Raw genomic sequence first — 27,691 nt, 5'->3', positions numbered from 1 at the left:
AAAGGGATGCTCAGGAGTGTTTCATTATTTACAGTTCTCTAGTGAGTCAGTCTAAGTCTCTTGGCATACATATAGGACATTCGAATTTTCTTTTCTGTGCACTGTGTGTTGATAGCCACACACAGGGGTATTCGTCTTTTTCTTACCGATTTGCAGGCTCTCGTTAACTATGAGGACCATTGTCATTTGTCTATGATGTGAAACAAAAACATCCTAATTTGTCATTTGCCTTTTGACTCCCCTTGTGATTGATTTTGTCTTGCACAAAAATGCTCATGTTTGTAGTTACAATGCTCAGATTTGAGGTTTTAGTTTCCGCGTTTGCACTTTACCATCGTAACAACTTTTCCCTATGTGTTCTTGTGGAAAGTTCACATTTCCGTATTTACATTTAAATCTGTGACCCGCCGTGGTAAATGTGCCTATTTAACAGGAGCTGTATGATTCCTGCGCAGGGATCCCCTTGGCATCCCCCCCCCCCATGGGCTACACGCCTCCCCCACCATTGCTTCTCCCACCGATAGGAAATGCTGTCCTATATGGAAATCCTTGCTCATTTCCACATTTAAGTAGCAGTGATCTGGTTCCTTTGAGAGTAAAGGAGCATGGAACCTGGATCCCTACAAATATGAGTTTGAATTTTATCTCCCAACGTTCTCCTTTCTGAAACGGAGACACTCCCTAACTCAAACCCCTGCATGAACAGTAACTACTAGCTGGTTTGCAGGTATAAATCCCTTTCCCTGTGGCAGAAAGTACTCCTTTCCTTTAGAAGCTCTCTTTATTTGCCAAGTTTCTTGTCCTCATCCAGTAGCATCGTCCTGCTTCTTTAATATTTTAATCGTTCATTCCTGATATGTCTAACTACATGAAATTTCACCTCATTAGTGCACATATGAACCAAATGCTTGACTTTAAGTCTTTTCAATGAAAGCAACAGATTTTCACCAGTGAAGCTTCTGTGGCATCCTGGGCCCAGGGTGTCTCTTGTTCCTTCAACAGATTCCAAGTCTGAGATTTTTCTCAGGTTCAGAAACAGGGGAAAGTTTGTGATTGTCACCGGTGTAACCACCCTCAGTATCTGGCTTATCATCTGGTTTCCTTTGCGGACAAAACATGAGATTAACTGTGCCCACAACTCTCTGTGAGGCAGGTGCTTGGCTGGGGCCCTGCCTTTGCTGCTTATCATTTTTCGTGTCACCAGGAGGCTTCAGGCAGTGAAACTCTGTTAGTGGCTTCTGTTGCTGTGATGTCCTCTCATCCCCGTTGTTGGCAGAGTCTAGTTTTGTAAGAGCCTCTCTGACCCTCAGCCCCCACCTGCAGAGAAGAGCTAACAGAGAGAAATTCGATGTAGCTTTTTATGTGATGCTCTAAAAAAAATTGCCTACGATGAGATGGTGAAGATTTCTCCCATTATTTTTTTAAAGTGTATTTATTTATTCTGAAAGGGAGACGATCCCAAGCAGCCTCCAGATGTCAGCACAGAGTCCCGTGGGGGGCTCCATCCCACAAACCACGAGAGTGTGACCTGAGGTGAAATCAAGAGTCAGACACTTAACCAGCCGAGCCCCCCAGGCGCCCTCTCAGATTATTTTCATGGGAAAGTTCTCTCATTTTCCCTTTGGGATCAGCGTGCACCCCTCAGTCCCGCGGCCTGGGGTGAAAGCCCCCCCACACTCAGCTCCCCTCCCGGATCTGCAGGGTCAACCCGCCCTCTCCCCCCGCCCCCGGCCCCACTCCCCAGGGCTGTCCCTGCAAACGCGGGGCTCTGGGAGCTCAGAGGTTAGGGATCCATTCCCTGGATGTGGAAGCGCCCGGCCCGGCCCTCAGCCCAGTACAGACACTGGGATCCGTGTGTCGTGGTTTTTCTTCTCCATAAAAAAAAACAGTCTGTGACGAAACACACACACCAACAACCTGCCATGAGGCCGCGTCCCGGTCTCCTGTGTCACCGCGGGAAAGCTCACACGCGGCGTCGCGAGTCCCGCATCGGAGCGGGCGACAGGTCCCCGGCAGGGCCGGCGAGGAGCAGGTGCGGTGGCGGACACCTGCGGGCGCGCGTCCCGCTTCCCAAGGCCGTGTCCGCGTGTCCCGCGGCCTTCTGTCCGTCCCACGCCCGGAACCCCGCCTCAGCGCCCTCCCTTCCCCGGCCAGGACGGCGCGGTGCCTCAGGGGGCCGTCTGCGGAGCCGCCTCGGGCTGGTGGCCGCGCGTGGCCGCCCCGCCGGGAAGCAGGGGCCGCGGGCAGCGGGGGCGGCTCGGCAGGTGCGGCGGGTGCAGGGCGCGCGGACAGTAGCGGAACCGCAGGCGGACCGGGTCCCGGGGGCGCAGGTGCACTGGAGAGGGGTTGGGGGGTGGGAGGGGCGAGAGGCAGGATGGAGGCGGAAGGTGCGCATGGTCTCCGCACCCCGAGTCCGCTCCAGTCCCCCTGCTCCGCACACAGAGCCCGGACGCCAGGTGCAGGGACAGCGTCCGGAGAGGACACGATGTGGGAAATGGACGGCGTCCGGGAAGCATCGCCCTTGGTTCCCGACGGTTTCCCCGTGGTCACATTTGCTGCAGCGGGTCACTTCTGCGCACCGGCCCCTGTCTGTCCCCGGGTCAGCCCTGTGCCCGCGGCCCAGGTGAAAGCAGTAGGTGGACGCAAGGTCGTGCGGGGAACTCCTGGTGCCCTCGAGGAAGGCAGGCGATTCCCGGACAGGAGGCAGCACTTAGCGTCACAGAAGGTGATGCTGTTGGAAAAACCAGAGCAGGTTTTCGTGAAAAGGCTGCGTGAAGACAGAGGAGACACGGGTCCCCGCGCGGAGGGTGCCCACTACGGGGTTGGGGACGGCGTATCCGCGGGGACCTGAGAGCTCTTAGGGTGCAGCCCGTGGGAGAGGGATGTGATGTTGAAGGGAAACGGGGAATGGGGGGGGGGGGGGGCAGGAGGGCGCGTGTTGTCAGAAAGCCTTTGGGGACGCAAGGGTCCGCGCTGGCGGCGTTGGGACAGGTGGCAAAGGTGTGTGTTCGTGTGGGGCCCAGGGTCTCAGGCACTGGGAGCACTGGGTAAAGTGCGAAAAAGCAAGCTGGCGGTTGTTTCCGCCCGGTTTCGAACCGGGGACCTTTCGCGTGTTAGGCGAACGTGATAACCACTACACTACGGAAACTATGCCGCACCCCGCTCGTCTCCTCGCCGATGGAGACTAGCCGGTCTCTGGGTCTCCCGGCTTTGTTCGCACTGGAGGCCTCTTTCCTTCCGGGAAATAGCAACCTTATTCCGCCTCTCTTTGGACTAAAAGCAAGAACCTTCGAGGCAGTGAATCGCTCCAAGGAAACACCGTCTAGGGGAAGAACGCCTTTCCAGATGCAGGACAGAAAGTTTAGGCCGCCTCGGGGTCTGGCGGGTGTCGGAAAATTCCTCCATCTGGGGGGGGGGGGGGTCCTGCTTACGTTTACCTGACCTCAGAGGGCTCCGTGACCTGCATCTCCTGGGTGCCAGACACGGGTCCTGGCTGGGATACTGACCCGGATCCGGTGGACTGACCGTGGAAGGGGCCCGTTGCGTGCGGGCCCCGCTTGACCCACAGAAGCTGAGGCCCGAGAGGGGGCTGTGCCCACCTGCGTGCCGGGCGGAGTGGGGACGGCCGTGGGGGCCAGACCGTGGGACGTTGCCTGGCGGGGCTCGGTGCCCACGACGCCACTGGCCCGGCGCGGCGGGGAGATGTCACGGGCTCCTGCTACGCACTGGGCGCGCTCGGTTCCCATACCCGCCGCCGTCGCTAATCTAACAGCGGGAGGGCCGCGCTCACAGACTGCGCCCCCCACGCCTCAGGGGACTGCCAGTGACCTTTGGGAGGGGGACCGGAGCCCCATCTCCACGGCTCAGCAGGGCCCGGAGCTGGAAGGGGACGCGCCCCCTCACACCTGTGCGTACGAAACGCCCTCTCATTGTGACGGTCGTGGCGTTTCCCTAGGGACCGCGGATGGTTTTACTGTGGGTCGTGGCTCTCCAGTGTCCCCACTATTTGTTGCGAAGGCTACCCTCCCCCTCGTCGACTTGCCTGGCACCGTTGTTGACAATCAGCTGGCCATGCGTGCCCGGTGTTATTCTAGTGCAACTGTCACCTGCAGCGAGACCTTTGGAGCTGAGCTGGCCAATTAGTTCAGCTGGTTAGAGCGCGGTGCTAATAACACCAAGGTCGCCTGACCACCTGAGTTCAATGCTACCTGCAAAGGTTTGGTTCCGCTCTCCTAAGTTTTGCACTAGAAGGAGTTCTAAAGGATCACTGTTGCCAGGGTTCCCTGCTGGCTCAGTTAGCTCCTAGCACCTATGACTATGCATGAGCTCAAGCCCCACCTTAGGCCGAGGCTTCGTTAAGGAAAAAAAAAACCAAATGGATTTATTATAACTTTTTATTTTTTATTTTTATTTTTTAAATTTTTAAATATTTTTGAGAGAGAGAGAGAGAGAGAGAGCACAGCAGGGGAGGCGCAGAGAGACACAGAAACTGAAGCAGGCTCCAAGGCTCTGAGCTGTCAGCACAGAGCCCGACACGGGGCTTGGACTCACAAACTGTGACATCATGACCTGAGTTGCCCTCACGAACTGTGACATCATGACGTGAGCTGAAGTTGGACGCTTAACTGACTGAGCCACCCAGGCACCCCGATTTATTGTAACTTTTTAAAAAACAATGGTGTTTGTTCCTTATGTAATTGTGGAAACTGTCTTGTTCATGGTACATTCATTCTATTGTTTTACAATCAATTCTCTTGCCAAAAACCTTACCGTTTAACCTTTCCATCTTTACAACGCCTTTACAACGATTTTCAGCCTGGGAATAACCTTCCTAACTCCTTCTATGAAGTTTCCAAGATACTCATTTTATTCGTGCTTACTTGCTACAAAGCATTTCATTTCCCTCTTGTTCGTTGTGAGTGGTTTCTAGAATGTGTAAGACAGCACTAAGGGACATTGCAGAAATGTGGGCACATTTTGATTGTCATCACGACTGGCTGGCTCTTCTGGCATTTAGTAAGTGAGGCCAGGGGTGCTACCCATCCTGAAAACTGTTGGAGAGCCCACAGATGTCCTAAGCCCCACTAGACTTGCAAATGTCCTTCTAGATTTTTTGTTGTTGTTGTTTCTTTGTTTGCTTATTTATTTGTAATTTAGATCCAAGGTAGTTGACATAAACTGTAATAATGGTGTCAGGAGTAGAGTTGAGTGATTCATCACTTACATGTAAGACCCAACATCCCAACAAGTGCCCTCCTCAATGCCCATCACCCTTCTAGCCCATCCCCCCACCTCCCACCAGAAACCCTCAGTTTGTTCTCTGTATTTAAGAGTCTCTTATGGTTTGCCTCCCTCTCTGTTTTTATTTCGTTTCCTTCCTTTCAGACTCTTTTGTAAGTAAAAATACTTTCCTTGCTTAAGCCTAGAACTGAACACTCTTCGCAAAGTGGAAACCCAGAAACTAAAAACCTGAAAATGTTGATAATTCTAACTACAAACATGACCATTCTTTTGCAAGGGAAATCAATCATAAGGGGAGTCAAAAGGCAAATGACAAATTAGAATGTTTTTGTTTCACATCAAAGACAAATGACGAATAGTCCTCATAATTAAAAAGATCCTATAAATGGGTAAAGAAACAAACAAACAAAAACCCCAAATACCCCTGTATGTGGCTATCAACACACGGTTGATAACACACAGTGCTGTCTTACAAATTCTAGAAATAACTTGCCATGAAAAGGGGGGAAATGAAATGCTTTTCACCAGGTAAGTGTGAATAAAATGAGTATCTTGGCAATTCCATAAAAGGAGTTGGAAAGGCTCCTTCCAGGCTGAAAATTGTTGTAAAGGCTGAAGACAGGAAGGTTAAAGGGCAAAGTTTTAAGGAAGGGAATTGATTGTAAAATAATAGAATGAATATACCATGGACAAAACTGGTTTCACAATTACGTAATGAAGAAATGCCGTGGATTGTGGATTTGTTTAAATCATGGTAAGACTAGTTGGGGTTTTTTTGTTTTGTTTTGCTTTTTTACAGAACACTGACCAAATTGGGGCAGGAACTCATGATCCCATGAGGAAGAGTCACATGTGCTACCAAGTGAGGCAGCAGGAACCCTGGTAGGAGGGATTCTTTAGAATGACTTCAAGTGCAAACTTGGGGGAAAAACCACCTCTTTGGAGATGGCGTTGAACTCCCGGTAAAAAGAGACGTGGCCAGCACGGGGCTCGAACCCGCGACCTTGGCGTTATTAGCACCACCTCTAACCAGCTGAGCTAACCGGCCAGGTCGGCTTTCGGGGACTCCGCTTTTCGGGACTCCGCCCTAGGACTCCGCTCCTACTCGCAGGGGGCAGGTGCCTTTTCGCTCCTCAGGGACCTTCTGGAAGGCTGTGCTCTCGTCGGGCGGCGAAAGTGCTCTGCGCACACGCGGAGCGGGCAGCACACCGCGGGGAAGAGGGGGATCAGGGCGGATGGGCGCACACGGGGAAGCGTCCTGCGCTCAGGGACGAGCATCCGGGTGAAATGACAACAGCCCCACAGTCACCCTAATCCCGCTCAGAATCCCGGGGAAGCGTCTTCCCCCTGCCCCGCCGACATGGAAAAGCCAGTCTTTCAAATCCGCCTGGAAACGCAAAAGACGCCAGAAGGAAACGTCATTTTGCAAAACGAGGACCCGACTTGGAGGATTTCTCTTCTTGATGGGAGACTGTCTGTCCCGACACAGAAAGCGAGACTGAGGTCCTGGCGAAAGGATAGGTGTGCAAACCCACAGAACATAACCGAGAGTCTAGAATAACACCGGGCACGCATGGCCAGCTGATTGTCAACAACGGTGCCAGGCAAGTCGACGAGGGGGAGGGTAGCCTTCGCAACAAATAGTGGGGACACTGGAGAGCCACGACCCACAGTAAAACCATCCGCGGTCCCTAGGGAAACGCCACGACCGTCACAATGAGAGGGCGTTTCGTACGCACAGGTGTGAGGGGGCGCGTCCCCTTCCAGCTCCGGGCCCTGCTGAGCCGTGGAGATGGGGCTCCGGTCCCCCTCCCAAAGGTCACTGGCAGTCCCCTGAGGCGTGGGGGGCGCAGTCTGTGAGCGCGGCCCTCCCGCTGTTAGATTAGCGACGGCGGCGGGTATGGGAACCGAGCGCGCCCAGTGCGTAGCAGGAGCCCGTGACATCTCCCCGCCGCGCCGGGCCAGTGGCGTCGTGGGCACCGAGCCCCGCCAGGCAACGTCCCACGGTCTGGCCCCCACGGCCGTCCCCACTCCGCCCGGCACGCAGGTGGGCACAGCCCCCTCTCGGGCCTCAGCTTCTGTGGGTCAAGCGGGGCCCGCACGCAACGGGCCCCTTCCACGGTCAGTCCACCGGATCCGGGTCAGTATCCCAGCCAGGACCCGTGTCTGGCACCCAGGAGATGCAGGTCACGGAGCCCTCTGAGGTCAGGTAAACGTAAGCAGGACCCCCCTCCCCCCATGGAGGAATTTTCCGACACCCGCCAGACCCCGAGGCGGCCTAAACTTTCTGTCCTGCATCTGGAAAGGCGTTCTTCCCCTAGACGGTGTTTCCTTGGAGCGATTCACTGCCTCGAAGGTTCTTGCTTTTAGTCCAAAGAGAGGCGGAATAAGGTTGCTATTTCCCGGAAGGAAAGAGGCCTCCAGTGTGAACAAAGCCGGGAGACCCAGAGACCGGCTAGTCTCCCCTGGGGAGGAGGTGAGCGGGGTGCGGCGTAGTTTCCGTAGTGTAGTGGTTATCACGTTCGCCTAACACGCGAAAGGTCCCCGGTTCGAAACCGGGCGGAAACAGGAAGGTCTCTCTCCCGGGGGAGTGTTACTTTTGAGGTTTCCCTGGAGCTGCGCTGGAGTCACAAGACCCCCCTCCAAGGGGCCCTCCCTGGAGCCTGCAGCGCTGGGGGCCTCTTTCTTTGGGGGGGATAGGTCTCCCCCCCTTCCCAAGCGCCCCCACCCCCTGCTCCAGGACTTCTCAGAGCTAAGGTCTCCAGTTAACGTATTTATTGCCAGATCAATATATCCAGATATTGGGTGAATTTTGAGGAGGAGAGTGAGGGAGAGACAGAAGAGCGGAGGTGTCGGGGGTACAGATGGGGCGGACAGGAATCACAGGAATCGGCGGGGACATCTCAGGGGCGCACCGCCCACTCAGGCCTGCGCTCCACCCGCCAGGTCCCCAGGAATATCTCAGGGACTTGGACCTCAGGCTGATCCGATGCCCGCCTGGCCCCGGGGAGGGGGTGCTGCCAGACTTGGGGACAGTCCGCGTGGCACAAGGCCCTGGCCAGGCCCTTCCCTCCAGGGCCACCTGGTGCACTCAGCTTGGGTGGGAGCAGCGCGTGTGGCACTTGGAGCCGGAACACTCGTAGTGCATGTGGGACAGGGTTAGGGTGTTGCCCTGCACGCGTGTGCACCGGGGCCCTGCGGGACCTTTGCCCGGGACTCAACGTCCAGCTGGGAGGAGGTCACCGGGCTCAGGCCTGGACCGTTCCTGTGGGGGGAGGCGCCCCACGTGGGACCTCACAAGTGGGGTCATTTGCTGCATTTGGAAGTGAGGACGTGGCGGGGAGGCTTAATAGTGACTTGGTCGTGTTAGTCTCATATTTTCCCCAAGATTATGAGCCGTGCCCAACAGGCTTCCTTTGTAACTGGCTGATCGGGTCAGGTGTTTGCTCCTGTGGGTTCGAAGCCCATATACAGAGTTCATGTTTGGCTGGTGTTCAGCTCAGCAAGACAGTTTGTTTTGTTGATGCCCTAGCTGGACTTAGTAAGAATGTAAATCAATTTAAAACATTAGGAGACATCTTCAGGCTGTTTATTTATTGTTCTGCCTCTTAGACCTCCAAACCGGACCTTTGGGCTTCAGGCCTAAAAATAAAGTGGCTCGGTTTGGGGTGTTAAGTAGGTTTTCCAAAGGATCTAACACACTTCCGGCAGGCATCCTGGAATATCGCTGAAAGACAGCAGTGTGGGGGGAACCGTCCATACGGGCAGATCTTTGGATGGGGGACCTGGTCATCCATTTCACCCGGATATCAGCATAGACATGAACTCCCGTACAGCGACTAACGGTTCGGCTGACAGGTCAGAGTGGCCACCGAGTAGAAGATCGCTGTCACATGATAACTTCCACCAGCTTGCCTACACCCAGAAGCAGGGAACAGCTCAGGAGCCAGAATGATTCTGCCAGGTTTTACCTGTCAGCCTTAGTAATCAGCAACCCTGGCGGGCTAATTGGTCCCAGAAACGGAGTAGCCTAGTGGCAGGAATGGGCCCATAACATGGGGTGCCACTAATCAAGGCTGATCGAGTCGCCGCCACTACAGCCACACCCTGAGCCTGCCAACCGGAAGATCGATGCGGGGTCCGTGACACAGCGCCTCTCTAGAGGAAAGTGACTTGCCTCTTATTAACTTAGCCAGGAAAACGGGACACCCAGATCCTGGAGAAGTTACTGGCGGCATGAACTCATTTTGTGGAGACAGTGGCTCTGAGTGGCCAGGGTGGTGCACGGGACGTGAGGGGCGACCAGAGCCCCCGGACCCACCCTGTCTGACGCCAGGCGCTCCTCAATCCGGGACACCTCTAAGAAGTCGTCGCAACTAACATCTCTCCTAAAATCAGGATGATTGAACAGCCTCACATAGTACTTGAAGCAAAGCCAACTTCCTCAGATCTCCTCCAAGGTCCTGCGCATTCTAACCCTGCACTTCTCTCCATCTCATCGCCGTTCTTCTCCTTCTTGCTTGTGCTCTGGACGCATCGTGCTCTCCACCTGACACCCCCTCTTCCCGTTGGGTGTCCCTGCAGTCTCAGTAAGCCCGCACGGACCCCTCGGTTTAGAGCTGCACCCTACTCCCCACGCCACAGTCCCCCACCCAGCCCCGATCTCTCCATCGCATTTAACAGCTCCTTGTACATTATGTAATTGTCAGCACCCTCTTCATCAACAAAAGGACTCTGATATAGACACGTAAACTACATGGGCTCTGCCCACCTGCTGTCTCCTCTTTTGTCTCGTCTCCCACTCTCCCCACCAGTCTTCGTCCCCAGACACACTGGCGTGTCTCAGCCTTTCTCTCCTCAGGTGGTTTTGCCCACAAGGTTCTTTCTGGTGTGTGAAAAAAGGAAGCCACTGCTGGCCCCTTCTCCTGCCTCTCACTCAGCCCCTCCCTGTCTGCTTCTCCCACATTCTCTTTGTCAAACCACTAACTGCACCCCCAAAGTCTCGTCTACCTGAGATAAGATGACATTTCTGAATTAAACACGCCCCCACTGTGAATTCTTCCACCTCTTCACTGATGGTCTGGTTTTGCCTCAGTTGTGTAGCATGCAGCCGGGGACTCAGAAAGACAGAGCAGCATCAGGGCACCTGGGTGGCTCAGTGGGTTGAGTGTCCGACTCAGGTCATGATCTCATGGGTTTGTGAGTTTGAGCCCTGCCCCTTCCCCCCACCCCCACTCGCTCTCTCTCAAAATAAATAAATTTTTATTTTTTTAAAAAAAGGAGTAAGAAATGTGGCCAGGATTCTATTTATGTGTCTTCGATTTAGTTAAAGGAAACAAACACATTCTGGGGCAGCCCTCTGAAGCATAATGGGACAATGTCTATCAAAATTATCAGAGCACACATTCTTTGACATATTTTCTATATGTGTGCAGGACATCATGACGTGAGATATGGTGTATGTTCATAGATAGGAGCAGTGTTTGCCACAGCAGTTTGTGGGGAAAATTTAATTGTCGGTTAAACTGTGGTACATCCCATATGACTGAAGACTACGGCGGTTTAAAAGAGGAAGAAAACCACTTTCCTGTTTTGATATGGAAAGATCACAAAAATACCTTCTAAATAAAAAATAAAGCAACACACACATATACACACGCACACACAACCTGGATAAAATGCCATATCTATCAAGAGAAAAGAGAAAATATTTGTCCGGGCAGAAAGAGAGGAAGACAGAGAGAATCCCAAGCAGGCTCCGCACCGTCAGCACAAAACCCAACTCGGGGCCCAATCCCAGGAACGGTGAGATCATGACCTGAGCTGAAATCAAGTCAGACACTTAACTGACTAAGGCACCCTGGCACCCCATTAGCCACTGATCTTTAAATGACCTTCCTTATAAAGTGACCTTGAACTTGTACAGACACTGTTATTAGAAGGAGTCATTTGCGCACTATTTGGTTTTGGAAGTCTCGAGAGAATAAGGGCGTCCTAGGTGACTATTCGGTGTAAATATTTAGCCACTAATTAAATTAGACCTTATTATATTTATTATAAAAATTGATTAGCTTGGTTGTCCTAAAATATCCAGATAAGAAACCGTATGTTCACTGTTTCAAGTAGTTGATTTTCTAATTTATTTAGAGAAAATCTGATTTACCATTTTTACGACCTGCTGGGAGAACTTCCTTCTCCTAAACGAGAATCACTTCACATATCTGATTTTGTAAATCAATTTCCTTGACCCATCTGTACAGGGCAAACATCTACTTAGGAACATCTGCCCTGCCCCTGACCACCCTGCAAATTGCTTTTCTTTCCTCTGAAGTCCCAGACCCCTGCCCCCTTGTTAGTTCCGGATGCCGGAGGCGACTTGGGCAGACTGTCTTCGGAATTTCTAGGTCTGTGTGGATTCCTCCTATTAAATTTGATTTTCGTCCGTTAATGTGTCACATGTCAATCTGATTCTTAGTTCAGCAAGGACCTTGATGGGCCAGGAATTCACACCCACCCGGACAACATCTGACTCGCATCCATTTTCCAGAGCCCGGAAGGGGCGTGTTGGAAGCCTGGAGTCCAGCTGGGTCCCTGTCAACTGTACGGTCCCCCGGGGCGGCTCTCCCTCACTCCTCCACCTCACCTCCTACCTCTGTCAACTGAAGTTTTCACCCGCCTGTCCCCTGTCCGCCTGGAACACAATGGGGGAGCCTCCTCCTGACCCACCCAGGCCATTACATCCCGCTGAGAACTCTTCAGAGGACCGGGCTGGGCAGGCAGGGGGGTGGGGGTGGGGGCCGTGGTGGAGACAAGGGGGCGGCAGGACCCCGGGAGAGGTGGAGCCGGAGGACCACGAGGGGCGAGTCCCCCGCCGCGCCAAGCAGGCCAGGGGACAGAGCGGGGACAGCACCGGCTTCAGACTCTGGGCAGGGGCCCGTCAGGGGTCAAGTGCCACAGAGGGAAGGGAGCCCCTGTCACAAACTGTCCGAGGTCGAGTTTACAGAATTAACTTTCCACGCGTCTCATCAGTGATTGTCCGCGAGTGAATTTCTTGTCACGGCCCACGACCCCGCGCGGTGCCCAAGAGGGACCGGGGCTGGGGCGGGGGCGCTCTTTTCCGTTCCGCAGGGCAAAAGCCAGACTTGATTTAGAAGGCAGAGAGCATGATTGCTTTGGGCCCGAGACAGAACCTCCCGGCGTGTCTGCGTCTCCGCTCGCTCAGGCGTTGGGCGGGAGCCGCTGCCATCCCTCGGCGGCCGGTCCCACCGCCCGGCGGGGCCACAGCCTCTCCAGACTTCGGGACGCGGCCGCACGCAGTTCCCACCGCCCGGGGCTCAGGCCTTCCCAGCCTCCCACAGAAGAAACGCGGATGGGACCGGGGGTCGAAGGTTCCATGTGGAGGAAAACCCAGCAGCGGACGGTCAGTGTCAGAGATCCCGGGCGCGGGGCGGGGCGCGGCAGGTGAGCGCGTCGGGCCGGTCCTGGCCTAACCCGGAATCCGCCCGGTGGGCTCTCTGGGAAGGGAGTGGGGCCAGGAGAACCCCAGGAATAGCAGCCCTGTCTGTACTCTGACTCCACTAGGGAAACTGCCCCAAACTCCTTCACGGAACGTGTGCTGGGAATCCCCGCGCTCGGAGCCGGCGAAAGGCCCCCGGGGGCGGCTCAGGTGCCGAGACGCGCCGTCCTCGCGTGTGGACCCGTACGGCGGGGGCTCGGGCCGCCCGGGGTCGTCCTCCAGGCCGTTTGCGGGTCCCTCCTGCTCACTTGTCCCGAGTGGAGCTCCCAGCAGGAGGCCGGGGGCCGGGGGGTGCGATGCGCCGGTCCTCCCTCCCCACCACAGGTGCCCCAGGGCCGCAGGGACCCTCCTCCCGTCCCGTCCCCGGTCCCCCGCGCAGGTGCAGGGCCCGCAGAAGGAAATCAGCCTTGATAAGCAAGCGGAGTGAAGGACCGCAGGCCTCGGCCGCAGGTGTCCCCACCTCCCAGGGCGCGTGTGAGCCTCACGTGAGGTAACAATACAAACACCTGTCGCAAAACCTGAACCTCGGTGACGGCTCGGCCCGGGGTCACGACCTCACCTGTGCTCCTATTTAGGGGCCCGGAGCACCCCGTTCCGGAACCGCTTGGGGGGAATACGCAGGTAAAAGGGGGAGAGGGTTCGTGACGTTTGGAAGCTGATCTTTTCCAGTAAGACCCTGGGGTAGGAGGTGTGCGACAGGTGACTGTCCAAGACTCCATCCCGGAGGAGGAAAAGCAAGGTGTTCCCTCCTTCCCATCAACTGGATTTAAGGAAGGAGAAGTAGGTCATCCAAGTCTTTAGGGAAGTGATCTAGGAGGTGGGTCCCATGGTGTAATGGTCAGCACTCTGGACTCTGAATCCAGCGATCCGAGTTCAAATCTCGGTGGGACCTTGTGTGGCCTTTTTTCCAACTTCTGGCTCCTCCTTTCCCCAAGCCAAACCCTTTTGCAAAGGAACCCCTGTGCCCAAACTTACTCCTGGCATTCCTTCCTGTACTGAGCCCCTGTCTGCAGTCACCAATATTGGGAACAAAAAGAATGCCCTCTGCCCTTCAAGGTTGTTTAGCTGAATTAAGGATTAAAGTCACATGAGACATATTAAAAGGAGAAACTCAAATTTAATTTCAAACTTCAGGGAACCCAAACAGACATGAGATTCCAAAGACAGCAAAACAAGCTGTCTGTATATGTTATTCAGAACTAAGGAGAGAGGGGTCCCTGGAAGGGAAGGGTGATAAAAAAGAATGTTTGGTGGACAGTGTTTGTAGGGTCACTCAGAAGCAAGGGGACAAAGAGAGAACTTTGGTCAAACGGGCCTTCCCGGGGTCCTCCTCTCTGTCTACTGCCCCTGGTTCAAAGTATGATGTAATTCTATGCTGATAGCTTTCTTCCTGCTGCAGGATCTTTTAGGCAGTGGCGGGGGGGGGGGGGGGGTCAGTTTCTTCCTGAGTTTTCTGGGCCTTGATTGTCGTCAGCTCAAAATAATCTGCAAGCCCAAGTGACACATTTTGGAGTGGCCTGCCCTTGGCCCCTGCACTTGCCAAAGGCTAGCTTAATGCCTGGGGTGCACAGCTGGTTGTGGGGAGGAGGGCAGGGGAAGGAGAAATCTCTCCAGGAAATGCGCAAGGAAACCTCCCAAACCTTGCTGGAACTGGAAGTTTCTAGAGAAGATCTGCAAATGGAGACATGAGGAAAGATGGCCTGTGAGAGGAGCAAGAGAAAACCTGGTGATAGTCATGGACCCAGAAAGTCAGGATGGAAATTGACAAAAGGATGTACCCCCAAGCTATGGGCACAGGTGGTCGAGCAAACTGTCCTCAGACAAGACCGTGAGAACCGCAGCCCTAATTCAGAGGTCTGGGTCGGTAGATCCGATCCAATCCGCGATAGTCAATACTCGGTAGACGTGAGGCTTCGAGTTTGCACGAGCAAGCTTTACACGTTCGGGGAAGGGGAAATGAGCTGATTCAGAGACTTCTTCCCCAGGATAGCGTGTTTACTCCAAGGGCCTCGACTGTTCTGGATGCGGGTTCCCTGAGGACTTAGCCTGGAGCCGCCCCCAGCCCTCTCTGCTGTTGCCGGTCCGGCCCTCAGATCTGGGAGCCCCTTGTGCACCAAGAGCAGGTGACCAAAGTCAATCTTCTGTGACCGTCCCCAGTGACTTCAAGGAGATCTCCAACGCAGAAAAAAGAGAAAACCAGTCAAGTGCAGGCACGCAAGCAATATTTTTGAACAACCAGATAGGACAGAAACGTATGTATTAAGATTAACTATGGGCTTTTTAAGTAGTGATGTGGAAATCCGCACATCTTAACTGTTACAACCGAACAGACTATATCTTGCGAGTGCAAGGGATTGGAGCTCGGCGGCAATCAATCAAGTTTCCCTCCCCTTCCTGCCTACGACCCCCTGTGAGCTGACCAGCTTCGCAGCAGCTCTCAGAGCGGTCTGAACCAGTCTCCCTGGCTATAGTCCTCGGGAAGATGACGTATAAAACACTGACTAACCTACTTTGAAGTTGGCTTTTTCCCCCAGGGGACAGATCGTTGTGCAGGTTGGAAAAGTGCGGCTGCTCTGGGAACTGCTGGGGCCCTTTCGGTTTGGAAGGAGGCTCTGATGGAAGAGGAGAGCAGGGCGAGAAGCCGGATGTGGTCAGAAAAAAGCAGCTCCAGTGTCAGTGAAGATCGGAGAATTCGTGCCACCGAGGCCAGAGGGCTGGAGATCGGGACACAGAGAAACACTTTCCTAAAATGTCCCTTCCCGACCACGCACCTGCTCCTGATGGATGTGAGCCGTCCCTGCTTCCACATCCCCTTGCAAATCAGGCCGGTCTATTTCCTTTTATGCGACAGACTTCTGCGACCTGTGACCTCGGGGGTAAAAATATCCCCACTGACAAGAAAGGACAATTGGAAATACTGGCGTCTCCGACATTCTGGAAGTATTGTCGGTAAGCAGGACAGGGGGCGGCGTCTCAGTTGCATATTTTGTAGGATTTCTTGGAGAAGGAGGTGACAAACTTCGCATCTACTTCAGAGTAACATCACACTCAACGAAAGGGAACAGACATGTATCACGGAAAGTTGGCGCTTTAATTCTTTTTACTTATTCAGACTCATAAGAAAATCCTCCTTGACTTTTGTCAAAGAAAAGAGATAACCACATTTTGTAAAAGTTATTTGTACATGGTTGCAAGTCCCTTCTTTGCTAGCGCTTTTATTCACTGCCACCATGTATTTATTAAATTCGGTGACAGGAAATGGATTAAAGAGCCTACTTTAAATAATGCACCTTAAGTAATCATAAAAGCACACTTTCATAAAAGCACACTTATTCAAAAGCACAAACTGGGGGTCTTTTTGCTGTTAACCTCCACCAAAGTCTTCTTATTCCAGTCGTAAGTTTTCCTCTGTGGACACACGACCTGATGGGGAAAAATATTCCTGGCCCTTTCACTAAAGAATGCATTTCCAATGCAATGCTGCTTCACGTATGTAATAAACTACCTGTCAAACATTATCTATGTAGATCTTGTTGTGTGAAATGAGGTGCAAAGCTAATTCAAGTCGGCAGAAGATAGATCTATTGTCCCTGGAAATAAGTAAAAATTAGACTTCAATTTATGCTCCCTGTTGCATAGCGGCAGGATAGGGTCTTCGAGCGTAAAATACATATCGGGATAAAATTCTGGAAGGCAAGTGTGAGTATATGGAGGAAGGAAGACAATTGAGGCTGGAGGCCCCGGCGGGCTGAAGTGGGATTAGCAAAACGGGGAAGGCTACCTGGAGGAAGGTGGAAAGGACTAGAGGTAGGAAATCCCTGCCACGACTGTGATTTGAAAAACAATGCCACAGCTCGGGGTCACAGAGCAAAGCTTGGCCGAAAGTAAGACGTTAAAGAGGGTACCTAAAAGGCTCACCGCTCGTGGGACGAGGTGGCCGAGTGGTTAAGGCGATGGACTGCTAATCCATTGTGCTCTGCACGCGTGGGTTCGAATCCCACCCTCGTCGGTCCTGGCCGTCGGGAACGCGGGTGTGAGTTTTGCACTCCTCACCTTGGTGTGCGACGTTCCGCCTTCACACCCTCCATCCCCTTACGACGGCGGTTTCCTTGCCTTCTTGCACGGCGGGGGGAGGGCGAGTGCTCCCTTTTAGAGCGCCGCCTGCTGCTTCCGCCCCCTTCCGCGGTCGCGGAGCTGGGGACTCAGGCAAAGCATCCCTGTGGCGCACAGTCCTTGGCCCCAGTCACGTCGGGGCTCAAATCGCAGAACCAAAGCAGCCGAGGCTTCGGTCCGACGCCGGCTTCCCCTCCTGGGAACAGTTTACAACTCTGTTCACCGCCTCCTTGGTTCCTCCAGCCGCAGGGGAGGAATCCTTACCTTTCTTTGTGTCTCGTCACAGCCCAGCGCTTGGGAACCTCCTGTCTCGAATTCGCTTCAAAATGCTGATGGGCGGTGGGCGGGTCAGAGAAGAAACGACCTCGACAAAACACTGCTAATGGTTTAAGGTGGTTGGTGGGAATTTGCGTGTATATTATACAGTTCCTGTTACTTTTTCAAACGGCCATAACAAGGGTCTTAAACTTTTCACTTGGAAATAACTTCGATCTTAAAGAAAATTGGAAAGAATAAGAATAGAACAAAACCCACCTCTATACCTTTTATTGGGATTCACCTATTAACATTTTGTCCCATTTCCTCCCTCTCTCTCCCTCCCTGCCTCTCTGATTCAGTCTCCATCTTCGGTCTATCTCCATTTCTTTTTTTTTTTTTTTCTTTTTTTTTTTCAGAACCACAGAAGAGTAAATTGTATGTTTCATGGCCTTTTGCTTTTAAATACTTAAGTAGATATTTCCTAAAAGTAAGGATATTCTTTATGTATGACGACAGTATATGTATCCGTTCAGTGTATTTAACAATGATACTGTTTTTAAAATCTCTCACCTGTATTTCAATTTTGTCTACTGGCCCAGTAATGCCTTTTAGAGCATCCCCTCCCCCAGTACAGATTAGGTATTGTATCATTTGTCCAAAAACATGTTTTTTACTTCAATTCCAGTTAGTTAAGTTCAGTTGTCCATCTTTAATCTAAAACATCACCGCAGCCTCTCTTTGTAGTCATGATATTGACATTTTTTTAAGAATACAGTAGCCGCTCACTTTGTTGTTTGTTTTGTTGTTCTTTAAGAAAATTTCTTACATTTAAAAATTTTTTAATTAAAAAAATTTTTTTAATTAAATTTTTTCTTTTAATAAGTTTCTTAAATTTCTTTTTATATAAATTCTCGGTGGCGGGTCAGGTCATGATCTCAGGGTTCGTGATAGTGCGAAGCCTGCTTAGGCTATCTCCCTCTCTCTCTGATCCTCCCCCACTCGCTCTATCTCTCAAATAAATAGGCTTCAAAAACAATTTTTTTTAAAAGAGCTTTTCCTGAACCTGCTGGGTTTTGATAGTTTTTTTTTGCATACATACATATAAATTTTTATTGATATGAAATTCACATTACAATTCACCATTTAACCATTTCAAAATCTATAATTCAGTGACTTTTAGTTCATTCACAAGGTTGTGTAACCATCACCACTATCAGGTTCTAGAACATTCCTTTTTTTTTTTTTTTTGATCTTCTGTGATTGTTTATTTAGTTTTGCCTTTTTTTTTTTTTTTTTAAATTTACATCCAAGTAAGTTAGCATATAGTACAACAATGATTTCAGGGGTAGTTGATTGCTTTATAAGTCAAAATAATCTTCATGCGAAAGTGGCCCGTCTTGGGGGAGCCTGCCTGCCCTTGGCCCACCAAAGTTACCCCTCAGATTTAGCATGCATTAATAATTCTTACCTGAACCCATCTTTACTAAGGCGGTTGCAAAATGTTGGAACTTCAGCTCCAACACTGCACGTTCTGTGACAAGTCAGGGCACACACCTTTAAATGCAAAGGATCAAAGCTGTGCCTCCTCCTCCCCCCTGCCCTGGTCCCTTCGGCTCCCCTCACCTTACTTCTATTTTTCCATAGGATTTCCTCTTCATTTTCATTATTTAAGGTCCTTGTTGTTACAGGAATTTCTATTTTCTTGCTATAATGTAGAGACTCACTAAAGAGTGCTTTACTTACAAAATTTTCCTCATAAACACATTTTTGCAAATACCTTAATGACTTCCATTTTTCCCCCTGAATTTGTCCACGGGATCCTGATGCACTCACTTTTTTACTTTAATGCATTCCTTCCATTTTCTTCTACCATTTCACATGTAACTTCTTTGCATCTGTTTTGCCCATAAAATCCTACAAATGGCGTCTTTGTGATTATTACAACATGCATTGCTTTAGCGAAGGACTCCCAAAACATTCCCACTAACTTGACCTAAATGTGATAAACCGTGCACAGGGCTGCATAAAGAAGTGAGGAGCAGGACACTGATGCCCAAGGAAAATGCAATATAGTCATTGGGCAGAAGTCAATGACAATGTTTTTCTTTCAAGTGTAAAGAAAATAGAAAACTATAACCAGAGACAAGCATGTATTCTGAAAGATATAATGCTGATCCACTGGAAATGAAAGGTAAATTTGTCACCTCTTCCCAAGTAAGAAGGGTGAGGTTTGCATCTCTTTTGAAATGAGACGGGCAGCTTTTGCAAAAAGAAAAAAGAAAGAAAAGAAAGGAAAATACCCATTTGTAGAAATTAGGTAAAGGGTGAAAAAACATTGCAGGAGTTGTAAAGAACAAAATAGGGATGCCTTTAATTCTACCTTTCCCCCCTTAAGGTGGGAAAGGAGGAACCCTAGCAGAGGATGGTTTCGATCCATCGACCTCTGGGTTATGGGCCCAGCACGCTCCCGCTGCGCCACTCTGCTAGTTGCGACAGCTGGCCACCTATTTCCTCCCTATGAACATGATCAGGTATCGCATTTCCTTGTATAGGTAAATTGCGATTTGTTTCTAAAATACGATCCTACTCGGGAATAAAAACAATATTTTTTTGTGAATTTTATCATACATATAATGACACAATTCAATCTCAGAAACATCACGCTGGGCAAAAAATGCCACACAACATGATGTACTATAGGATTCTACTTATGTGAAGTTCAAGAGCAAACGAAACTATCTGGTGACAGAAATCAGAAGAGGGATTAGCTTGTAGGATGCAGCACCGACGGGCAAGGTGGCAAGAGACAACCGTCTGGAGTAAGGGGAATGTTCTCAGCCTTGATGCGAATGGTGGTCACACGGGATGCACGCAAGATCTATGCATTTTACTGCGTGTAAAATATACTTCAATAAACTGCTGAAAACACGGAGGGGACCACAGAGATGTAATAACCAAAAGGGAAGAGAGGGAGGGAGAGCAAGAGAAGAGAAAGGAAAAGAAAAGGAAAGAAGGAAGCAGGGAGGAAGGGAAAGTGGGAGAGAGAGAGCAAAGAAAAAGAAGTACTTTCTATGTATACTTCAGGGAGCTAAGGCAACAGTGGCCCCCAAAGCTTCCCAAAATAAGGTGTGGAGCCACGAAGAGCTCCCTGGGAGCAGGAGAAAATCCCCAACACTCTTTGGGGAAGCGCCTGAGCCAGGCCTCCAGCAGCCAGTACGCGGTCAGCGCAGAAAGTCGCTTTGGCGAACCCTGGCGGCCGCCTCACGCCCTCAAGCGCGCGGGCAAGATGGCGGCCGCCTCACACCCTCCCCTGGCCCCCCCCCCAAGCGCGGGCAAGAACGGCCCCTTGAGGAAAAGCGGCTCCTATAGATTTGAGCGCATTCTCCTCAAGGAGGGAAAGGAAATTGACTTCTAAAGTGTTCCTTCCAGGGCTGCATTTCCTTCATATCAGTTCTAAGAGTGTATCAAGAAAGATCAAAACTAAAACATGGATATTAGTTTTCTGGAAGCACAGTCTCAGACAGGTAGAAATCACGTCCTTTCACCCAGTTACAGAATTTTTCAAGACTTCTGTGTACACACAACAGGCTTCGGTTTTCTCCACGTTGTCCGCAAGGTCACAGTTCCACCGGCACTAGGCAATCTAGAAGCTTCACGGCGGTTGCTCTGCTGGGGAGGTGGTCTTGTGTCCCTGTGAGGAAGAACGGTGTCCACAAACGGGCGCTCAGAGGCTCTGGAAAGCTGCCCCTGAAGGCGGGGGCCTAAGACCTGGCCAACTGGTTCTGTGAGGAAGGCCAAACACAATCTGTGTGGTGCTTTATGGTGGAGGCCGGAGAAAGTACTGAGGAGAGAAGGGGCCCCTCACGCCGCCACCCTCCTCCTCATGCTCTCCTCTGTGACCCAGCCCAGTGTGATGTGACTAGAAAGCGTCCATCTGCCACAGGAGAATGCTCAGCAAAACTGAGCCGTCTGCCCGTCTCCAGCCACAGCCGTAACGACAACATCAACGTGGGTAAAATGCCCTTCTCTCTCCTTAATAGGAAACGTATTTGTATTTTTTTTTGGAACAGTCTAGAAGGCTTTAAAATGAGAACCCAAAAAAATATATATACATATATCTTGTCTTCTACACTTAGTGGACACACGTCTCACCCCAACCAGGGTAGTCTGCTTGAGCAGAAATCTCACTTAGATGGCAAAAGAAAAACAAAAAAGGAGAAATTACAACCACAGTGAAAATGTAGATTTCTCAAGAATAGGGCACAGACTTGCGCGTAGTGTGAGGAAAACATGGAGCCTCTGAAGATGCCAAAGGCTACCCTCCTGCCTTTGCTGTAGCATAAAACATGCAAAAATATATTTAAAAGATGTTAAAACATGTATATACAATAAATATGATGTAAAATAAACTAATCTTTACTTCAACACATCCTTTTCGAGTGCCTTCCATTGAACGGACCATGCCCACCCACCCCCGGCCTCGTGGGGCTTTGTTTTGTCTTTCATTTTCCATGACCTTGACCTGTAGGATATGACACACTGGTGTCATGGGTGGAAAGGAAGTGGCCAGCGAAACCAGTGTGGCGAAACAGCTCTTAACGTGATGCCCACGATCCCTCCCTCCTGATGCCCATGCCCTTGTGCGATCTCTCCTATGGCAAAGGCGACAGGAGGTACGTGGTTACATGTATGCGATGACGGGATAAGTTACAAGACATAGTATCACCCATTTACTTGCTGGGACCTAATCCTGTCGCCTCCTCTGCTCACACACCCTACCTCCTGGTTGGCGCTCACTGCCAGCTACCGAGTTCGAACTCACATCCTTAACGGTGGTAGCAGGTGCCTTCGCAACCTCCCACATCTCGGGGGGGGGGGCCCAGTCCGTCCCCCGTTTGATTCCTCCCTCACGTGACAGCCACAGCAGTCAAACCCAAACTTGTCTCTTTCTTAAAATTTCTCCCCTGTTCTCCGCCGTGTTTAGGACCCGGTCCACACCGCGTGCCCATCTACCTGCCTGCTTCTCCCCGGCGGCGCCCGGAGGCCTCCAAAGTGATCCTCCCTGCAGGTGATCCCAACACACATCCACTGTGTCTCCCAGACCGGCCTGTGCACGTGCTCGGTCTTTGGCCCCGCGACGCCCTTTTCTACTTGGTGCTCGGAACACCCGAAGGCAGAATGCGAGTCGAAGTGTTCAGCTACTGTGTCAAGGGCAGCAGACAAAATCCTATACGTTTCTCTTGTGCCCACCCCCCCCCCCCCCCACCACGTATGATGGCAATCTTGGGTCAGGGGATGCCTTTAAAAGTCGAGACACTGGGGCGCCTGGGTGGCTCAGTCGGTTAAGCGTCCGACTTCAGCTCAGGTCATGATCTCACAGTCCGTGAGTTCGAGCCCCGCGTCGGGCTCTGGGCTGACAGCTCAGAGCCTGGAGCCTGCTTCAGATTCTGTGTCTCCCTCTCTCTCTGACCCTCCCCCGTTCATGCTCTGTCTCTCTCTGTCTCAAAAATAAATAAACATTAAAAAAAAAAATTTAAAAAAAAAAAAAAATAAAAAAAAAAAAATAAAAGTCGAGACAGCATGGATATTTAGAATCAGACATCCCTGCAGCGGAGTTCTGGCTCTGATGATCTGCTGAGGGAGAGGAGTGAGCACGGACTTTGAAGCCATGAGGCTTTAAATCCCAAATCTAGCCCTTTACTAACTGGGTGCGCTCAGGCCCCATCTCTACTGCCGGGAGTTTAACAGTGATTCCTGTGTCAGAAGCTTGTTTCAAAATTTTATTTGTGTGTCATCAACCGGTTTAAGATTCTTTTTCCCCTTGGGCCTCTTCCAAGGGATCTATAAGGCAGGAGATAGACGGAGCACGGGCGATATTCTCGCCTCCTTTCGTGGGTTCACTAGTGCTGAGGACTGTGTTCCTTCTTACTCCCATTGGTTAGGGAACAGAGGTCTGCCGGGTATCTGCTCTTCTCCCTTGCTACTCAGGTGCTAGAGGCTTCCTGCCCCTGCCTGTCCCCTCCGGGAGAGATGTGCGTGTGGAGCGGTGATTTCGCCAGGTAGAAATTAAAAGAAAAAAAAAAAACATGAAGTGTAGACTTCGGTTCCCTAACTTGGGCAGTTCTGGCTCACGCCGCAAGGATCGTGACCTTTAATGGGGAGAGAGAAGTCATCCCTTCACGTCAAAACACTGCTGTGAATTCAGGAACCAACACGCGCCGCCCTTAAGTGGGGCGGCGCGCCCCCCACCGTCGGCCAGGTCCCGGAGACCTTTTCAGGCGGCTCTGGCTCTACCCACGTGGCACCGTCCCTACAGGCCATCCCTCCTCCAAACCCAGCTCAAAGCAGGAAATGCGCGGAGCGATGAGCGCGCGTCTCCGCACGGACGCGCCAGAGAGCGCCCGGCCCGGAAGGAGACTGGCCCGGGGCTTTCCTTTTCTGGGGTGAGGAGTGGCCGCTGGGATCAGAGGGACTGAGTCTTGACTTGCCAAGCTCTTAGGGGCTAAATGGGCAGAGAAAGGGACGGGGAAGAGCCTGGAACACCGCTCCTGGGAAGAGACTGGAACAGCTTGGGGTGGGGGGGAAAGGGGTACAGCAAGAGAAGCCCATCTCGGTGCCCTTGAGGGTTGGTCAGTCAAGGAAAATTACGGCAGATTTCATCAAGTTCGATTCAAGGTCACATTATATCAAAAGCTCTTCCGGGACTCATCGAAGCACAAAGCAACGCCAAGTCAGGGTAGGCATTCCTAGGGCACCAGAGAAAGGGCACTGCTTCTCAGGGCCAAGTAGAAGCCGGCTAAGACTTAGCATCTGCCCCTCCCCCTAAGGATGCTGGGAGTGTGGGCTGTGCTCCCGGCCTTCCCGCCGGCCCATCTGTTCCCAAGGAGAGAGCCCGAGGCAGGGTCCTGACTGCGCTCCCACCTGACACGGAGAGGAGTGGGCAAGAAGCGGACTTTCTTCAACTCCAGAGGTTTGGTTCCACCCGGTTTCATTCCGCTGTTACCACAAGGTACTTGGTCCTCTGATTTCTTCTAGATGATGGATCAGGGTGAGTATGTGGAAGCTCCAGCCTTAGATCTGGGGTATGTTTGCTTTAGAGAATTGGAGGGCACCGAGCTCGTCACAATATGGAGGCCCAGACTAGGGGACGGGGGGGGGGGGGGGGGGGGGGCACCGGCTACTTCTTGTGGGCGTGATGCCTTCGGGAATGCCCCTGTTCCCGACTCTTTGGGGTTTTTGATTTTGCTCCAATGGAAAATGAAGAGGCCGATGGTCTGAAAGGTCCTCTCCCAACGGAACTCCGGGCAGGTGGAGAGGCCATCCCAAAGCCAAGGCCGCTGCTCCTGGTAAGGGGCCCGGGGACAGGGGTGCTCTGAGCAAAGGGGCCCATGCCGGGGCCCCCAAACATAGTTTTTCTTGCCGAGGTGTTGGTCCTCCCCAGGACCAAAGGCTTGCTCTGGCTGGCCAGGCCCCGGGTGTTCTGGCTCCGGCCTTTCCCAAAGGGCGTGAGGGCGGCGCCCGTGGTCCCACTTCGCAGTGCTGCGGTGCCGAACGCTCCAGAGTCGGAGCTCCTGTCCGGGGCGGTCACACTGACCCCGGACTCCCCGCAGTCCATAGGGGTCACCAATCCCCCGAAGGCAAAAGGCCGGGGGGCCGTGCTGCCGAACACGGAGCCGGCGGCCCCGCTCCGGCGGGTCTGGGCCGCAGCTCCAAAGCCGGCTGCGCCGGTTTGGCCAAAGGGAGACCCCGCCGGAGCGCTGCCCAAGTTTGGCGGGACGCCGGAGGGGGCGGAGGGGACGCGACAGGGGGAGGCGGAGGGCGTCAGGCCCCCAGAGGCCGACCGCGCGGTCTTACCGAAGGCCGGCCCAGCCGGGGTCGGGGCGGGGGCTGCCGTTGCCCACGTCCCCGGACCGAAAGGACTAGTGACCCTCGGGCCCGGCGGGGCCGGGGGTGCCCCCTGCTCCTGCCCACCTGGAGCCCCAAGTGCCGGCTGGAGAGGGGCTCCGGGGGAGGGTGGGAAGGGGGGCCTTGAGCCCGCCCCCGAGGGCGCGGGGAGTGCGGAGCCCACGCCGGAGGCTCGGGCCGTTACTGCCGACCGGCTCCCGGCCGCGGGCGCGGAGGCCGGCGGAGGCGGGCCCCGCAGATCGGCAGAGCTCTTACGAGGGCGTATCTGCACAGCGCCGGGAAGAACCTGGCTGAAGATGGTGACCGTGTGGACGGCAGGGACGGGGGCACGCGGGTGTGGGGGGAAGATGAAGCTTGTGGCTTGGGAGAAGCGGGCCCTGAAGGCACAGGAGGCCCCGAGAAGGAACGCGCGGCAGGCAGGGGCGCGGTCAGCCTGGTCCACGGCACCCCTGAGACTCACCGCGCCGATGTCCACGGGGGGCGGGAAAGGAGACTCTTGGCAAGCGCGGGACGGGGTGGAGGACACGACGACGGCGGTAGCCTTGAGCAGGCTGCGGAGGAGACGGGGGGGAGCAGGGGGAGCGGGGGGAGAGGTGTGCTCGGAAGAGGAAGGAGCTACCCCGGGCCCGGTTTGACGGGGTCCTCCGCGGCCAAAGATGGGCCTGAAGGTAGGGGCCAAGAGACCCGGGGGTGAAGGAGCCGAGGCGGTGGCCGAAATGCTGGAATGTAAGGAGTCTCCGTTGGGCGGGAGCCCCAAAGTGGAGTTTGGCGTGGGGTGGGCAGAAGCTGCCGCAGGGGGCGCAGATGCAGGGGGGAGGGGAGCCCGGCCGCCCAGAAAGGCCGCCCTTTGCACGGCGGGCGGTGCGGGGGTGAGGGCCGACCGCTCCGGGGGCGCGGCGGTCCCGCCGGCCTGAGCCGCGGGGGGTGGCCTGGTGGCGTCCGAGGCTGGTGGCGGGGTGGAAGAAGGGGTCAGACGGAGCCAGGTGGCTGCGGACTCGGAGTCAGAAGAGGGGCGCGGAAGGGGCTCTGGCTGCGAGCAGTCGCGTGAGGGCAGCGGGCTGACTTCCTTCAGGGGCGAGAGCGCCGCAGGGACCGCCCGGCCGGGGGACGGTGGCGAGGCCGCCGGAGGCTCCCGCGTCTCTGCGAAGCTTCCCGACCGCGGATCCGCGTCCTGGGTTCGAGCTGTGTCTGCACCGGGCGGACCGGGAGACGCGGCAGGCTGAGCGGCGGAGCCCGGCTCGGGGACACAGCGTGTGGGGACCTCGGTCCCGTCCTCTCGGGCTGTACTGCTCCACCGGGGCCCGACTTCGTGCCCCGAGGCCTGGTCCTCGTCAGGGTCCGCATCGCCGAGCCCGGGAGGTGGACTCGGGGTCCCAGGGCTGCGCGGCGGCCGCGGAGGCCCCTGACCCTGCGGCTCAGAGCCGCCGGACGCCGCCGGGGACCTGGCCGGTGGCGGTGGCCCTGGAGACGGAGACCGGCGACCCTTTCCTTTCTTTCTCACCGGCCATTCCGGGGGCTGCAGGGCCGCACCGGGCGCCCTTCGCTTCCCCGGCGCGCCGAGCGGTCTGGACGAGCTGTAAGAGCTGCTGATGGCGTTTCTCGGGGAGCGCGGGGGGCTCCCCGAGTGCGCGCGGGCCTCGGGGCTCCGGAAGGGGCAGCCGGGGCCCCCGCTCGCGCTGCGGTCCGGGCCCAGGGAGTCCGGGCTTCTCCTCAGCGGCCCCGGCCGGGGCTCGAAAGACGCGAGGACCCCTTTTCTCAGCAAGGGCCGAAATGCCGACGGCCTGGGGTCCGGGCTCCGCCTGGTGGCCTGCAGGCCCCCGGGACGCGGCGGGTCTTCCCAGCCCGCCCTCCCCTTCGTGCACCCCCGGAGCGCCCGCAGCACCGTCTCCTTTGCGCAGGGGTCCGGGGGCTTCTCGGAGGCCGGGGGCCCAGCGGAGCGGATCGCGAGCGCGGGCCAGGGCTCGGGGGGCGCGATCCTCACGGTGACCGGGCTCCGCCGCGCCCGCGGGTGCCGGAGGGACCAGACGCTGCGCCTGAAGTAGCTGTCCCACCAGTCCGACGGCAGCGGCCCCACGATGGCGTTGCGGGGCCTCTTCATGGGGAAGCGCCTCCAGGCCTCGTCGACGCGGCCCGCGGGGTCCCGGCCGGGCGGCCTCCGGGGGGGCCGGTGCCGCGGCGCGGGGTGGGCGCGGTGGACGCGCTGCACCTGCTCGGTGGCGTGCGCGCGCGCCCGGGCTGGGGACGACGGCGGGGACCCCGGCCTGCCCAGGTAGCCGCCCATGCGGAGCGACGCGGCGGCCGGGCCACCGGGCGGGTTTCGGTTCCCGAGGTCGGAGTCGGCGTTCGCCGCGTTCCCCCGACGGTTGGGACCCTGGCGCGAGGAAAGGTCGAGGCTCTCCGGGCGCTCGCCCGCCCCCCACCCCCCGCCCGCAGGCCCGGCGCCCGGAGGGAAAGGAGGAGGGGACCCCGGGCCGCGCGCCGCGCCGGGGACGGTGCGGCCCGAGCGCACGGAGGCTCGAGCAGCCAGAGTCCAGGGGGCGCGGGATCGGGGTGCGCGGGGACCGCCCTGGAGGCCGCTCTGGCGATCCGCGAGGCGGTTCCCACCTTCCCCTTTCCCGCCGCCCTCACCCTCTAGCCGCCAGTGACCAGCCACCTACC

General features: G+C 54.5%; 1 protein-coding gene, 1 long non-coding RNA gene and 5 other non-coding genes across 8 annotated transcripts; 4 read left to right on the top strand and 3 right to left on the bottom strand.

The window, feature by feature from the left end:
• Nucleotides 1–3,075: 3,075 nt before the first annotated feature.
• TRNAV-AAC (transfer RNA valine (anticodon AAC)) lies at nucleotides 3,076–3,148 on the bottom strand. Its single transcript has one exon. It is a non-coding gene; the product is annotated as a tRNA-Val (tRNA).
• A 3,758-nt stretch (nucleotides 3,149–6,906) lies between these two features.
• Nucleotides 6,907–9,998, top strand: LOC131513651 (uncharacterized). Of its 2 annotated transcripts, none has more exons than XR_009262688.1 (2): nucleotides 6,907–7,288; nucleotides 9,434–9,998. It is a non-coding gene; the product is annotated as an uncharacterized LOC131513651 (long non-coding RNA). The 2 variants fall into 2 exon arrangements; XR_009262687.1 differs by having other exon boundaries at nucleotides 8,953–9,998.
• Nucleotides 7,737–7,809, top strand: TRNAV-AAC (transfer RNA valine (anticodon AAC)). The gene has a single exon. It is a non-coding gene; the product is annotated as a tRNA-Val (tRNA).
• Nucleotides 9,999–13,577: 3,579 nt separating the features above from the next.
• On the top strand, nucleotides 13,578–13,649 carry TRNAQ-CUG (transfer RNA glutamine (anticodon CUG)). The gene has a single exon. It is a non-coding gene; the product is annotated as a tRNA-Gln (tRNA).
• A 3,035-nt stretch (nucleotides 13,650–16,684) lies between these two features.
• On the top strand, nucleotides 16,685–16,766 carry TRNAS-GCU (transfer RNA serine (anticodon GCU)). The gene has a single exon. It is a non-coding gene; the product is annotated as a tRNA-Ser (tRNA).
• Nucleotides 16,767–19,541: 2,775 nt separating this feature from the next.
• Nucleotides 19,542–19,613, bottom strand: TRNAM-CAU (transfer RNA methionine (anticodon CAU)). The gene has a single exon. It is a non-coding gene; the product is annotated as a tRNA-Met (tRNA).
• Nucleotides 19,614–22,894: 3,281 nt separating this feature from the next.
• On the bottom strand, nucleotides 22,895–27,362 carry POM121L2 (POM121 transmembrane nucleoporin like 2). The gene is made up of 2 exons (XM_058732773.1): nucleotides 24,050–27,362; nucleotides 22,895–23,874 (listed from the first exon to the last, which is right to left on the bottom strand). The coding sequence occupies exon 1, from the start codon at nucleotides 27,312–27,314 to the stop codon at nucleotides 24,306–24,308; it is 3,009 nt and encodes a 1,002-aa protein (XP_058588756.1). The 5' UTR covers nucleotides 27,315–27,362; the 3' UTR covers nucleotides 22,895–23,874; nucleotides 24,050–24,305.
• Nucleotides 27,363–27,691: the final 329 nt, after the last annotated feature.

This window comes from Neofelis nebulosa, chromosome 6 (genome assembly GCF_028018385.1).
Source record: "Neofelis nebulosa isolate mNeoNeb1 chromosome 6, mNeoNeb1.pri, whole genome shotgun sequence".
In the NCBI taxonomy this organism is placed as follows: domain Eukaryota; kingdom Metazoa; phylum Chordata; class Mammalia; order Carnivora; family Felidae; genus Neofelis; species Neofelis nebulosa.
Note: the sequence above shows the minus strand (reverse complement) of the source record. Positions and strands in the feature narration are given on the sequence as shown.